Here is a 14,147-nt window from a genome sequence, read left to right on the forward strand (position 1 = left end):
CTCTTGGTGCGGCCACTCAAGACCAAGCGACCCACCACGCTTCCTCTCCAGGCAGCCCCCCTGTGTTCAGGCGCTGTCCCTTTAAGTCCAAACAACTCACCACTCGCCTTCTCCTCTGAGCAGCCGCCTGGAGCGCCAATGCAGTCACTGCGAGTCCAAAGGACCCGCCGCGCTTCTCCTCCTCCTCCGAGCAGTCCCCGGGGTTCAGAAGTGGTCCGAGTCCAAACAGCCCGCCACGCAGCCTCTCCTCTGGCAACCGCCTGAAGCTCTGGTGTAGTCACCCCGAATCCAAGCGGCCGCGTTCCTCTTCCTCCTCCTCGTCCTCAGGGCAGGCCCCGGGGTTCAGAAGCGTCGTTCTGAGTCCAAACAGCTCGCCACAGAGTTTCTCTTCTGGCAACCGCCTGTAGCTCTGGTGCAGTCTCTCCGAATCCAAGTGGCCACGCTCCTCCTCCTCCTCCTCAGGGCAGGCCCCGGTGTCCTGAGTCCACACAGCTCTCCTCGCCACTCCTCCCCTGGGCAGCCGCCGGATCCCCAGTGGTTGCTCCGAGTCCCAGCGCTGTGCCGAGTGGCCTCCTTTTCGGCGCTCCTAGTTGTCCGAGTTCACTGCTCCAGCGGGGGGAGGGGCGTCTCACTGGCAGCTCTACTTCACAAAGTTTCCTGCGTTCCGGGACCACTGTCCCATCCGGGACGCCTCCCCAATGGGAGAGACTCACCCGGCTGCTTTGAGTTGGTCCCAAGTATCTCAATATCTCCTCTTTTGAATCCTGAGTCCTGGAGCAACATGAAATGCAGCCACCCTCTAGGCCGCCATCTTGAAACCTCCCCAAAGTTAAATTCTGATCAGGGTAAAATAACCTGTTATAACTACAGGATGTTTTATGTAAGTCTCATGATAATATAATAGATAACATAAAAAAAAATCAGAAGTAAGAGGGTTTGGGATGTAGCTCGTCGATACAACATGGGTTTAGCATTCAAAAGGCCCTGGGTTCTATCCCCAGAGTCACAAGAAATAAATAAATGAAAGAAATCAAAGTACATCAAAATTTTTAAAAATCATCTAATCACAAAGGAAGACAGCAAGAAAGGAATAAAGGATTCACAAAATAACCAGAAAACAATCAACAAAGTAACAACAGTTAAGTCCTTACCTAACACAGTCAAAAGACAGAGTGACTGAATAGATTAAAAAAAAAAAAAAAAAAAAACCCAACTATGTGTTCCCTGAGACACTCATTTCACTTTTAGGAATACACATAGAAGAACATGAAGAACAAGAAGGAGTAGAAAATGAAAATGGAACCTAAAAGAGAGCAGAGCTAGTGATAGCTACAGATAACTACATTTAGTTAAAATAGACTTCAAGCCAAATCTGTAAAAAGAGATAAAATCATTTTATAAAGATAAAGGAGGTCAATTCGTTAAAATGACATAACAACTGTAACTATATATGCACTCAACATGGAGACATCTAAATATTTAAAGCTAATACCAATCTATCAATTGAGAGAGACAGAGAGAAATGCCATAATAGGGGACTTCAATATCCCACCTCCAGCAATGTATACATCACCCATAAGTAAGGAAATAGCAAACTCAAACGACACTGTACATCAAATAGACCTAACAGACATCTATAGAACATCTGATCCAAGAGTACCAGAATATATACTCTTCTCAAGTTCAAAGGAACATTCCTCAAGATAGATCATATATTAGGCCACAAAATAAGTCTTAAAAAATATAAGAAAACTGAAATTACACCAAGTATCTCTTCTGATCACAATGGTATGAAACTAGAAATCAAACACAGGATAAATTCTGGAAAATTCACAAAAGTGGAAATTAAACAACATGATCCCAAGCAACCACAAGTCAAAAAAGAAATTGAAAGAGAAATTTTAAAATATCTTCAGAAAGACAAAAATGGATAACATACAACATACCAAAACTTATGGAATGAAGAAAAAGTAGTTCTCAGATGGAATTCTAGAGCAATAATTGACCACATCAAAATAGAAAATCTCAAATGAGCTAACATTAAATCTCGAGAACTAAAAAAAAAACTAAGCCCAAAGTTGTTAAAAGAAAGAAAATAATATGGATGTAAGTAAAAATAGAAGAAATAAAAGGCTAGGAACATAACAGGAAAAATCAACAGGCTGGGGTACAGTTCAATTCACACCAAGTATGCATAAGGCCTTATGCATACTTATACTTATGCATAAGTATGCAATCCTCAGAACTGGCCCCCAGATCAACAAAACTAAGAACTGATGTTTTGAAAAGATATACAAATTCAAGAAAATTTTAGTTAGACTAAGAAAAAAAGAGGACTCAAATTATAATAAATACCACAGAAATACAAGGATCATAAGAGATTATAATGAACAATTATATAGCAACAAATTGGAAAACCTAGAAGAAATGAATAAATTCTAGCCATATACAACCTACCAAGATACTATCATGAGTAAACAAACTCTGGACAGACCAATAATAAGTAACAAAATTGAATTTGTAATAAAAAGTATTCCATCAAAGCAAAGCTCACAACTTTATACTTTCACTGCTGAAATTCTGAGAAACATTTAAAGACTAAAACCAATTTTTCTTACTCTTTCAAAAAAAGAAGAGGAGGGAATACTTTTAAACTCATTTTTTTAAGGCTAGCACTACCCTGATATCAAAGTCAGACAAAGATACTACAGGAAAAGAAAATTACAGGTCAATATCCCTTATCAATATAGGTGTAAAATTCTCAACAAAATACTATCAAATTCAACAGCACATTATAGGATCATTACAATGACCAAGTAGTATTTATTCCTACGATACAAAGATGGTTCAACATACACAATTGATAAGTGATTCACCACATTAACAGACTGAAGGAATAAAGCCACATGATCATGTCAATAGATGCAGAAAAGGCACTTGGCAAAATTCAACATCCTATCATAATTTTTTAAAAAACTCCCAACAAATGAAATGTCAAGAGTGTGCTTCAACACAGTAGAGACCATATACAATACAAATACAATACGACAGCTAACACTGTACTCACTGGTGAAAAGTTCAAAGCTTTTTCTCTAAGATCAGGAACAGAACAAGCATGTCTACTCTTTTCATTCCTACTCAACATAGTACTGAAAGTCTTAGCCAGAGATATGAGGAAAGAGAAATAAGCGCATCCAAACCAAAAAGGAAGAATTGTCCCTATTTGCAGATATGATTTGATATATAGAAAACCCTTAATATTCTACAACAACAAAAAGAACAAAAATGAATTTGATAAAGTTGAAGGATACAAAATCAACATACAAATATCAGTAATATTTCTAAACACTAAAAGTGAAAAATAAATCCAGAAGATAATTCCATTTTTAACAGCTACAAAAATGAAGTGAAATACTTAGGAACAAATTTACCAAGTAGGTAAAAGATCTACACAACAAAAACTAAAAAGTGTTGGTGAAAGAAATTGAAGATGTAAATAAAATAGTAAATGAATTATCATATACAGCAATAATGAGAATTAAAATAATTCCCTTGAATAATTTGAGTTTGTATTTTTTGAACTGGATATCTTATGTTAAGGCTTTTTATTACTTCTTACCCTTTTCTCTCATGTTCTATTCCAATTCTCTTATTTCTCTAGGATACATATTATTTAAATATGCTCATTTATAAAAACAACATGAATAATAATAATAAAGTTTATAGAAATAAAAGTGAGAAACTACCTGAAGCCTTGCTAATTGTGCAGTACGGGCTACTATTTTATTGTATGGCTCCACAATTTTTGCTTTCATCCTACAGGAGGAAAAAAAGACAAAGAAGAGTAAGAACTAAACCATTTTCAAAATATAAACAGAAATATTTTCATACCATATATTTATAAAATGAATAACAATACCTATCAACAGCTCCCTGTAAAGCCCCAATTCTTGTCTGCATCATCTGAAGAACACCTGGGAAAACATAACAACTTACGTTGGCATTACAAATTTATAAGAATTCATACTGGGTAAGAATAGACAAATAAAATAAAATTAATATATATACAAATATAATTTTAACTCTTCTGCCGCCACCTTAATCCGAGCAACCAATATCTTTTACTTGCACTGTTACAACAGTCTGTAACTGGCCTCTTCCTTCAATCCTTGCCCCACAAAAGAAATCATACAGGGAACTGAGTGTGACTGCTTAATGTATAGGGTTTTCATCTGGGGTGGTAAAACAGTTCTTGAACTAGGTAGTGGCGATGATTACAAAACACTGTAAATGTACTTAATACCACTAATTTGTATACTTTAAAATGGTTAAAATAGTAAATTTTGTTACATGTACTTTACAACAAAAACAAAACCTTGAAATCTTTAAAAGTTCAAATTATTTCATACTATTCTTTCACTTAAAACCCTTCTATGGCCTCCCCTTCACTTTTACATTTAAACTATAGTCCATAGTTTGGTCTGTTAGACCCCACATGATCTGGAAATGGAGAACTTACTCTAGCTAGCCCTCAATCTCCTACTGAATAATTCCTACTATTTCTTCAAGTCTTCTGCTTAATAGAAACAATTACTAACAAGATCCTCCTCCTAATTTAGATTCCCATTTTTATTCACTTTTATAGTGTATTTTATTTTTACTTTATGGTATAATTATAATAAGTAATTACATATCTAGTTGTGTATCTGTTTAATGTTTTACTCCCCTACCAGGCTATAAATCCTGAGATTAAGGAAAGTATCTTTTTCATTCACTAGTATATAACCAAAGCCTAACTCGATTCATTCCCAGGTAGTCATTAAATATTTTTTTAATATTTTGTTTTATTGTAGATGAACATAATACCTTTATCTTATTTTTATGTGGTGCTGAGGATTGAACCCAGGGCCTCACACATGCTAGGTGAGTGTTCTAGCCACAACCCCAGCTCATCAATAAACATTTATTGAATTAATGAATTATCTGTTATACAAATAAACATGGACAGCAAGCATATTACTGCCTTTATACTCCAGGTTTACAACATGACGAAAAAAATTACAAAATTACTGAAGTATTTTCAGAGAGACAGAAATTAAAACTTGATTATTTAGGCTTTCCATTATTGTGACTCAATTATTTTGAATTCTCTTTAAAACTCAGTTTCTATACTCAAAAGGCATAATCGTACATTGAAAACATAGTAATCCAAACAAGTTTAAGTATAGACATCCTCTCATATATTAAATAAAGTAACATTAGAATTAATAAAACATTCCTATCAGCATACAATGATGCATTAACATGGTTCAGTTCAACAGAATCCTCCAAGGACCTGAGGATTCAATTTTTTTTTTCTTTTTGCTGGTTTCATGGATCCTTCACCATAAACCTCCAAGAATGAACTCCCCTACTTGTCCTTGTTATCTTCATTTCCTAACATTTTATTCTGTCCACAACCCACTCTTCATTAGTTTTCACTAATACTCCACTAAAATAGATCTTACAAAGGCCACCTGAAATCTCCAAGTTGCCAAATCAGTAGTCAGTTTTGTCTTTAGGGTCACAGAAACTCATAACATAGTTGACCACTACCTCCCTGAAATACTTTTTTCTCTAGGCTTCAAAGTCATCACACCCCTGGGTTTCCTCCCAACTTGTTAGTTGCTCCTTTGTTAGATCGCTACATGTTGAAGTACCTCCTAAGACTTGATCCTCAGCAATCTTCTCTACTCCATTTACAATCTTTTGGGGATTTTATTCAATCCCAATGTTTAAATACTATCTATTCAATAAAATACTGATATATATGTGTGTATATACATATGTATATATACATACATATATCTACATAGATTTTCTTTGTATTGAACTATATACACAAACACATACAACTCCATCCCTGAACTCTGCTATGTTAAATTTAAGATGCTCAAGATAACTTCTGCCCAACCCCAACCCTGTCAAAAAGCAAAATTCTCTCCACTCTCTCCCAACTCAATTTCCAATATTAGGTCAATCTGTACTTAAAGGCTCTTAATTTTACAAGAACATACTTAATTTGTAATAGCTGATAAGACTATACCTTCCAAAGACTCAATCCCTGTTGCTTGTGCCAGTAAGTCTTCATGTCTTGCAACAACCTGAAAATGAAGAAAAAGGTATTTTTCTTGGTTACCACAATAAAGAACTGAAGCTCTTTCTTGGTGTATAAAGAAGAAAAATACTAATACAAAAGAAGGTTATGAGGTTGTGAAAGTGTGCTTAAAATGAATTATTAGCAGGAACACATATACCTGTTTATAGTTCAACACAGAGCAGGAGGAGATACTGCCTTTTCACTAGCCCTATCTTAGTCTATTTGGGCTGCTAAAACAAAATACCATAAACTGGGTAATTTTATTAAACACAGATCAAGGTGCAGGCAAATTTGGTGTCTAGTGAGCACCCATTCCTTATAAACAGTGCCTTCTGCATCCTCACATGATAGGAAAGGTGAACAGCTCCCTTGGCCCTCATTCAGAAGGGCATTAGTCATCTTCCAAAAGCCCCACTTCTTAATGTTTATTACTTTGGGGATTAATCTTCAACACATGAATTCTTAAGAAACAAGAACACTCAGACTATAGGTAGCCCCTTATTTTCCTAATGAGATATGTAAGTGGAGTTTTATACCAAAACTGAAAAAAATCAGTTAGTTCTTAATATGTTATTATTCTTTCCCTTTAAAGAATGTTTTCAAACATCAGGTTTTCTTGGTTCTTGGACTTAATTCAGTACTGTCAAAGCCACATCCTAATATGGACAGATAAGGCACTTAGTGCCTATCTATACTTAAATATATCCCAGCTTCCAGTTGTCCAGTGTCACAGCAAATCCTCTTCCCTACAAAAGATTGATATTTTTATATAAGAAAATTAGGGCAGTGTGGATGACCATAACAAAAGCAAAGAAGGTTAAGAGTTCAAGGTCATGCTAGGCACAGTGGCACATGCCTATAATCCCAGCAACTCAGGAGGCTCAGGCAGGAGGATAGCAAATTCAAGGCCAGCCTCAGCAACTTAGCAAGGACCTAAGCAACTTGGTGAGACCCTGTCTCAGAATAAAAATATATAACAAGAGCAGGGGATGTGGCAGTGTTTGAACACCCCTGGATTCAATCCCTGGTACCAAAAAAAAAAAAAAGTAAAAGTCACTGGCAAGAGATTCCTGCTGGGAGCACTAAGAAATTATGCAAACCTTTAGACTAATGAAAGAATCCTTATCATTTTTTACCCTTTATTCCAATCAATAAGAAGTCTCTTACTCATATCTACTAAGAACTAAAGCTAGCTCAGTAAACTTAAGTTCCTAATCAGCAGATTCATTCATTGATACCCTCTGCTTTGTTCTGTTTCAGATATCACTGTCATTCTATCAAGTCTCTTCCTCTCCTACCCAAGTGTTTACTTTTAGTCTTATTTAACTCCTGAGGTTATCAGAAGACATCTGAATTTTCCCCAAGTTCTAACTAATAGTAAATCTTTTGCAATATTAATCATCTCGCTGATATATTAAATTAATTTTATTGTATTTATTTTATTAATTAGCATTATCTCAAGTTTGCTTCTGTAAAAACATCACTTATAACATGTTCAGATCTCATTTTCTAACTCAGAGATTTCCTCTATCTCACATCCTAAAATAACAGTGTAATCAGTCCTAAGAGATGTTAAATTTTAAATTCATACTGATTCCTACAGAGAAAGTACTACGTACAAAACAGAGAAAATAAGCATAAGTGGACAGAAAGAATTTCAGATGGCTCTTGCAAAAAGCCAAAACCTTGGAACTCCATGGAGAATCAGGAAATGTGTTCTATTCATTTCTCTATCCCCACAGCCTGACCCAAAGCATGACAATTAAGTGTTTTCTAAATATTTGTCAATAAATATTAAAGTATATATAATAAAAAAAAAATTTAAGTTAAAGTGACACTAGAAGTCATCCAAATCCTTCTAAACTGTTATTTTATTTAAGAAACTAAGACACAAAAAGGTTAAGTAGATATGTCTTAAGACATACCAGATCTAGGTTTCCTGGAATGGCCCATTTATTTGCATATTTTTTCATTATCTAAAAAAGAATTTATTAAGTCCCCATTCAGACAAAAGACAATACTAGAAATATATGGTTAAACTATCCTATAAAAATTTTAGAATTGTAGAACCTTCAAGATTATCTACTGCAATCTCCTCTTCTTAGTCATTCCAACCCATTTGATAGATTCAAAAAACAACAACAAAAAAACCCCACAAAACTCAAAGATGATAAATGACATGAAAGTCAGTTAACAACACAGTAGAGATTAGGACCCATCCCCTAACTGTTCATGTTGTGTTCTACCCACCACAATATTTATCATATTTATCAACTTTCTATAATTTCAGCAAAGGTTATACTTTGTGCTTACAAAGTGTAAATTGCCAACATAACAGCCCAATTTTTCTCCTTCCAAAATTTCATTTTCTATTATTTTTAATCAAAGACATTCTATTTTTTGCTCATTATATTCATTGTACATCAATTTAGGTGGTAAACAGAAAGAATAAATAAAATGTTTTAGGTACCTATATTCATTTTCAACTAACAAAGAGGCTTACAGAAAACGTTGCAAAAATGTAGTTTGAAAAATAAGTCACTGGTAAGATATGCATTTTTTCACATAAACATGCACTTAAATTTAACAATGATGATCTTACAAAAAGGATAAGTTATCATTTTAGGCTGAATAATCTGTATAAGCCAATTGACCTGAATTACCTGTAGATGTAGCTCTTTATCCAACTGACTGATCCCTTGGGCAAGTTTGGCTAGTTGTTCAGCAATTACAGCTTGATGAATAGATTGGGAAGTATAAGTCTTCACATCAAAGTCTTCATTTAAAAAGTCACTGTAACACTCTGGGGGAAAAAATCAGGACAATGCTTTATATACCCTGTCCTAAAGCACAGTTATTAAACACAACAATTATAATCATAACTAACATATTTTGATATCTTCCTATATACTGGAAACTGTTATAAATGCTTCCTAATTCACTGAGGAGTGGAGCAGGCAACAGCAGAAGAGTAGTGAGTATACTCATGAAAGTTTACTATGCACCAGGCACTGATTTAAGCACTTTTTACCTGTACAAACTCATTCAATTCTCATGCTACCCTGTTGGAGTTATCCTTTTCCCCATTTCAGAGATGAGGAACAAACACAGACAGGGCATGCAACTTATCCAACATTACTCTCTGGAATTTCAAATCAGGAAGTCTAGCTGAAGAGCCCAAGCTCTGAACCACTCAGCTGTACTGTTAAATGCTTACTTTATAATAAATCAAAAGGAAGGAAAACACCAAGTAAAAGACTGAAATATAACTACTAACCATAGCCTTTTTTCCAAGAAAAAAAGGTCACTGCCAGGGAGAATGCAACAGGAAAACTGGCTATTTATGATAGGTTAGGCCTCAGATCTTTCTACATCGGTGCAAGAATATTGTTATAATAATTTTATTAGAAATAGGAAAGAAAATTTATAAGTATTACTGACATTTAGGATTTCCAGGCAAAATAAGTAAATAGAAGAAAAACTGTTTGAAATGAACTCTTAGTACAGGTAAAAGAAATGATACTGTGTGTTAAAAAGATAACTTTCTATAAAGAATCCACAAATTTATGGGTGATTTTAAAAAAGGGAGAAAATTAAAAGATAAAAGTAGAAACACAAAGCCAAGTGTAGCAGCACATGTCTGTAATTACAGGCACTCAGGAGCCTAAGGCAGGAGGAAAGAGAGTCAAAGCTAGCCTTAGTAACTTAGTGAGGCCTTCAGCAACTTAGACACTATCTCAAAATGAAAATCAAAAAGGTCTTGTGTCTCAGTGGTCAAGTGCCCCTCACTTTGATCCCCAGTACCACGCCCAAAAAAATACATAAAAATGAGCTCAGGGTAGATACATACCACAGCCTCATAACTGTATGTGAGACAGAGATAAGACTGCCCTGGCAGACATTACAAAGCCAACAAGCAAAACAAAGTATTTAAGAACACTTGAGCTGTTTACACATAATGTATGATCCATGAGGATAAGGTCTTTGTGTGGTTTATTACCACATCCCCAGGCCCTGAACAAAATGGGACACATGGTCAGATGTGCAGCCTTGGTTGAATTAATTAATCTGTATATCAACTGAAAGAATTATTCTGCTAAAAGCAAATACTCATACTCTTGACTACTCTCAAGATGGAGTGAAGTAAAAGAAGAATATCGCTATTTTGGCCTTGATTCTAAGAACCACATTTCCTTCCAATCTGCCCTGTGGTTCTCAGAATAATAATCCCATCAGACAGACAAACTGGAGAAGGCCAATTCAAGCAAATGGAAGACTCAGCGACATCAAATGCCATGGCATGTTTTCACAAATATAGAAAATACTAACTTTAGTATGTCTAGATCATAGAATGTATCTGCTAGGTAGAAAGGATAAAAAATGACAGATGAAGTTCCAAATCAAGGTTGGAGGGCAGTTTGAAAAGCGGTCTCTAAGATGTCCAAAACAGTCAAATTAAATCCCATTTCAGGTTTTGAAGACAAGAAGGAGTACTGTCAGCTTTGTGTTCCAGAAAAATAATTTTGGCAGTGGTATGGAGGATGACTAAAAAGGCTTTAGTTACACAGCAGTGTGCCATAGTTGGCTCTTGTTGCCTTTTCACAGCCAGCTATTACATTTTCAGGAATTTTGTAAGCCAGTTGACATCACATGTGCCTATCTTAAAATTGACCAGAGGAAGGTATTTACACCATGGAAATAGGCAGATACCATAAAATCAGGACTTTTTCTATTTTGCCAGAAAGCTGGTTTACTACTGCCATAGGTACCTGGTGTGCTACCCATAAAGTAGAGCCACAAAGGCCAGTAAAGTACAGTACTATGATAATAGCACAAGTGACATAATGAAGGCATGAATGATAGTGTCACTAAGAATGTCAAAGAAGTGATGAGAGTAATAATCAGATAAGCATAATGTTTAGGACTTAGTTAAAAGCTGAAAATGGGCTATTATGTTCAACAAATCAAGGATGATTTCCAAGTTTCTTGATTAAGTAACTGAAATAAAGAATTCAGTTTTGCATTAAGCTAGACCACTAAGTATTAAATATGCAAAGATGAACATAAACAAACGCGGTCTCCAAGGAATTCATAATCTACATAAGGAAGACTTATGCTTTAACTAACTACATAAAATAAGTAGTAACAGTCCATCAGAGGAAAAGAGTAGGAGAGAGAAGTGGGAAAAAAAAACTACTCCATTTTTTTATGTGTAGAATTTGCACTATTTGTTCATATGTAGGTTTTCATATGTAGAACTGGTACTGTTTATTCACTATCAAGACAGAAATTCCAGTACACATTTGAAAATAAAGGTATATGGTTCATAAGATGCCTAAGTACCATATGGAAACTAAGAAAACAAAAAGACTAGATGATTTATGAGGAAATTTTTGAATGTACAAAAATAAAAAATAAACAGGGAAATGGGCAAAATAGGGTTTAGAAGCCAGAAAGAAAAAAAAAAAAAAAAAACACCAAAAAATTAGAGATGGGTAAAGGAAATAATATAAAATCAGAGACTAAAGAATGCTCAGGAAAAAAAAAAAGAGAACCATAAAAGAATGGCTAAAACCAAAACAGGACAAAGTAGTCAGATGAGCACAGTGAGCATACCTATAATCCTAGTGACTCAGGAGGCTGAGGTAGAGAAATTCCAAGTTCAAGGCCAGCCTCAGCAACTAAGTAAGGCCCTAAGCAACTTAGTAATTAGCTGTCTCAAATAAAAACTAAAAAGGACTGGGGATGTGGCTCAGTGGCAAAGCACCCCTCTGGGTTTAATCCCCAGTACCCAGGAATAAAAAAAAAAACAGAAAGAGGCCAACAATGTCAAAGACCTCCCAAAGATGAAACACAATGAAGGTCAAAGACACGGTTCTCAAAGAGACAGTCATATATACTTCTCTTTCTTTTCTCATTCCCATAGAAGGCTCACTAAAAACACTTCACAAATTTTCAAAATATGTATCTGCTCACTAACCCTATCAATCCTAGACTTTGTTAATGGCAAATTCCTTACGCAGTCACTCACAGTTACTGTTAGAAATGCTTAATTCCTCAGGTATGTTATGGACAAGAAGGTGAAGAAGGAAACTTCTCCTAAAACTGGATATCCTATATCCGTATGTAGAAGAATGAAATTCGATCTCTAGCTCTCACCCTTCACAGAAGTCAAACTGAATAGATCAAAGACTTAGGAATTAGACCTGAAACAATGCAACTGCTAGAAGAAAACACAGGGTCAACAATCCACCATATAGGTCCAGGCACCAACTTCCTTAACAAAACCCCTAAAGCTCAAGAAAAAAAGAGTCAATACGTGGGATGCCATCTATTTAAAAAGCTTATGCACAGCAAAGGAAATGATTAAGAGTGAAGAGAGAACCTAGAGAATGGGGAAAAAAAAAAAAATCTTTGCCAGCTACTCCTCTGACAGGGGATTAATATCCAGAAGAAAAAGAACTCAAAAAACTCAATGCCAGAAAAGCAAATAACCCAATCAATAAACAGGCAAAAGAACTAAACATAAGTTTATTTTCTTTCTCTCTCTCTCTTCATGTTTTTTGTTGTTGTTGTTGTTTGTTTGTTTGTTTGTGGTGTTTGGTTTTTTTTGGTTTTTTTTTTTTTTTTTTTTTGGTACTTACCACTGAGCCACATCCCCAATCCTTTTTTTTAATTTTTAATTTTTTTTAAAATTTTGAACAGTATCTCACTAAGTTGCTTAGGGCCTCACTAAGTTGCTGAGACTGGCCTTCAACTTGCTATCCTCCTGTCTCAGTCTCCTGAGTTACTGGGTTACAGGGCTGCACTACCATGCCCAACCAGAAATTTCTCAAAAGAAACAAATATATAAAAAATGTTCAACATCCCTAGCAACCAGGGAAATGCAAACCAAAACTACACTAAGATTTTATCTTACTCCAGTCAGAATGGCAATTATCAAGAACACAAATAATAGTAAAAAGTTGGCAAAGATGTGGGGGGAAAAGGTATACCCATACACTGCTGGTGAGACTGCAAATCAGTATGATCACTTGGAAAGCAGTGTGGACATTCCTCAAAAAACTAGGAATGGAATCACCATATGACCCAGCTACCTGACCCCTTGACATTTATCCAAAAGAACTAAAATCAACATACTATAGTGGTACAGCCACTACAGTGGCAGCACAACTCACAATAGCCAAATTATGGAATCATCCCAGATGCCTGTTAACAGATGAATGGATAAGAAAATGTGATATATATACACACAATGAAGTTTTACTTATCCATAAAGAAGAATGAAATCATAGCATTTACCAGTAAATGGATGGAAATGGAGATCATCACGCTAAGTGAAATAAGCCAGATTCAGAACAAGAGTGAAATGTTCTCTGGCTTATGGAGGCTAGAGCAAAATAAGGGAGACAGCAGGAGCATGGAGGGGGTCAGATCTCATAAATATATAGGAAAAAATCTGTGGAACAGAAGGAGAACAAGAGAAGGGAGAAAGGATGGGAATAGGAAAGAAGTAAGGAATGAATTTATGCATATATAAATGTACCAAAGGGAATTTCACCTTTACGTATATGTAGAAAGTACTAATCAAAAATAAATAAAGGAATGAAAGGAAGCTCATTAGAGTATAAGAGGGAGAATAGGGGAGGAAGCAGGGGAGCAAAGGGAGGGAGAAATAGGGACTGAAATCAAATTCCTTGCACGTATGATTTTTTTCAAAATGAACCCGACTGCAATGTATAATTACAATGTTCTAACTTAAAAAGTAAAATATATGTAATCACTGAAAAAAAAAACTAACTTCTCCTAGAAAGTTTTTTTTGACACTTCCTGTCCAAACCCTAATCTCTAATTATCATCTTCTGCATTAATGTTTTACTTTGTACCCAGTTCTAATGCTACCATTACGACACTATTATAATACTTACTTCTATGGTTTAACAAGATAATTTCCCCTACTAGATGGTGAGCTACTTAGGAGTGGAAACTGGAGATAGTTAATCTCAGA

The 14,147-nt window shown here is 35.4% G+C and overlaps 1 protein-coding gene across 1 annotated transcript in view; it reads right to left on the reverse strand.

Moving 5' to 3' along the window:
- COG5 (component of oligomeric golgi complex 5) overlaps positions 1–14,147 on the reverse strand; it is a 377,475-nt gene that overhangs the window by 361,836 nt on the left and 1,492 nt on the right. Inside the window, 4 exon segments of the mRNA XM_079150025.1 lie at positions 3,747–3,816; positions 3,920–3,974; positions 6,086–6,143; positions 8,803–8,942. Coding sequence (XP_079006151.1) covers positions 3,747–3,816; positions 3,920–3,974; positions 6,086–6,143; positions 8,803–8,942 — 323 coding nt within the window.

This window comes from Sciurus vulgaris (assembly GCF_902686455.1).
Source record: "Sciurus vulgaris genome assembly, chromosome: 8".
NCBI lineage: Eukaryota > Metazoa > Chordata > Mammalia > Rodentia > Sciuridae > Sciurus > Sciurus vulgaris.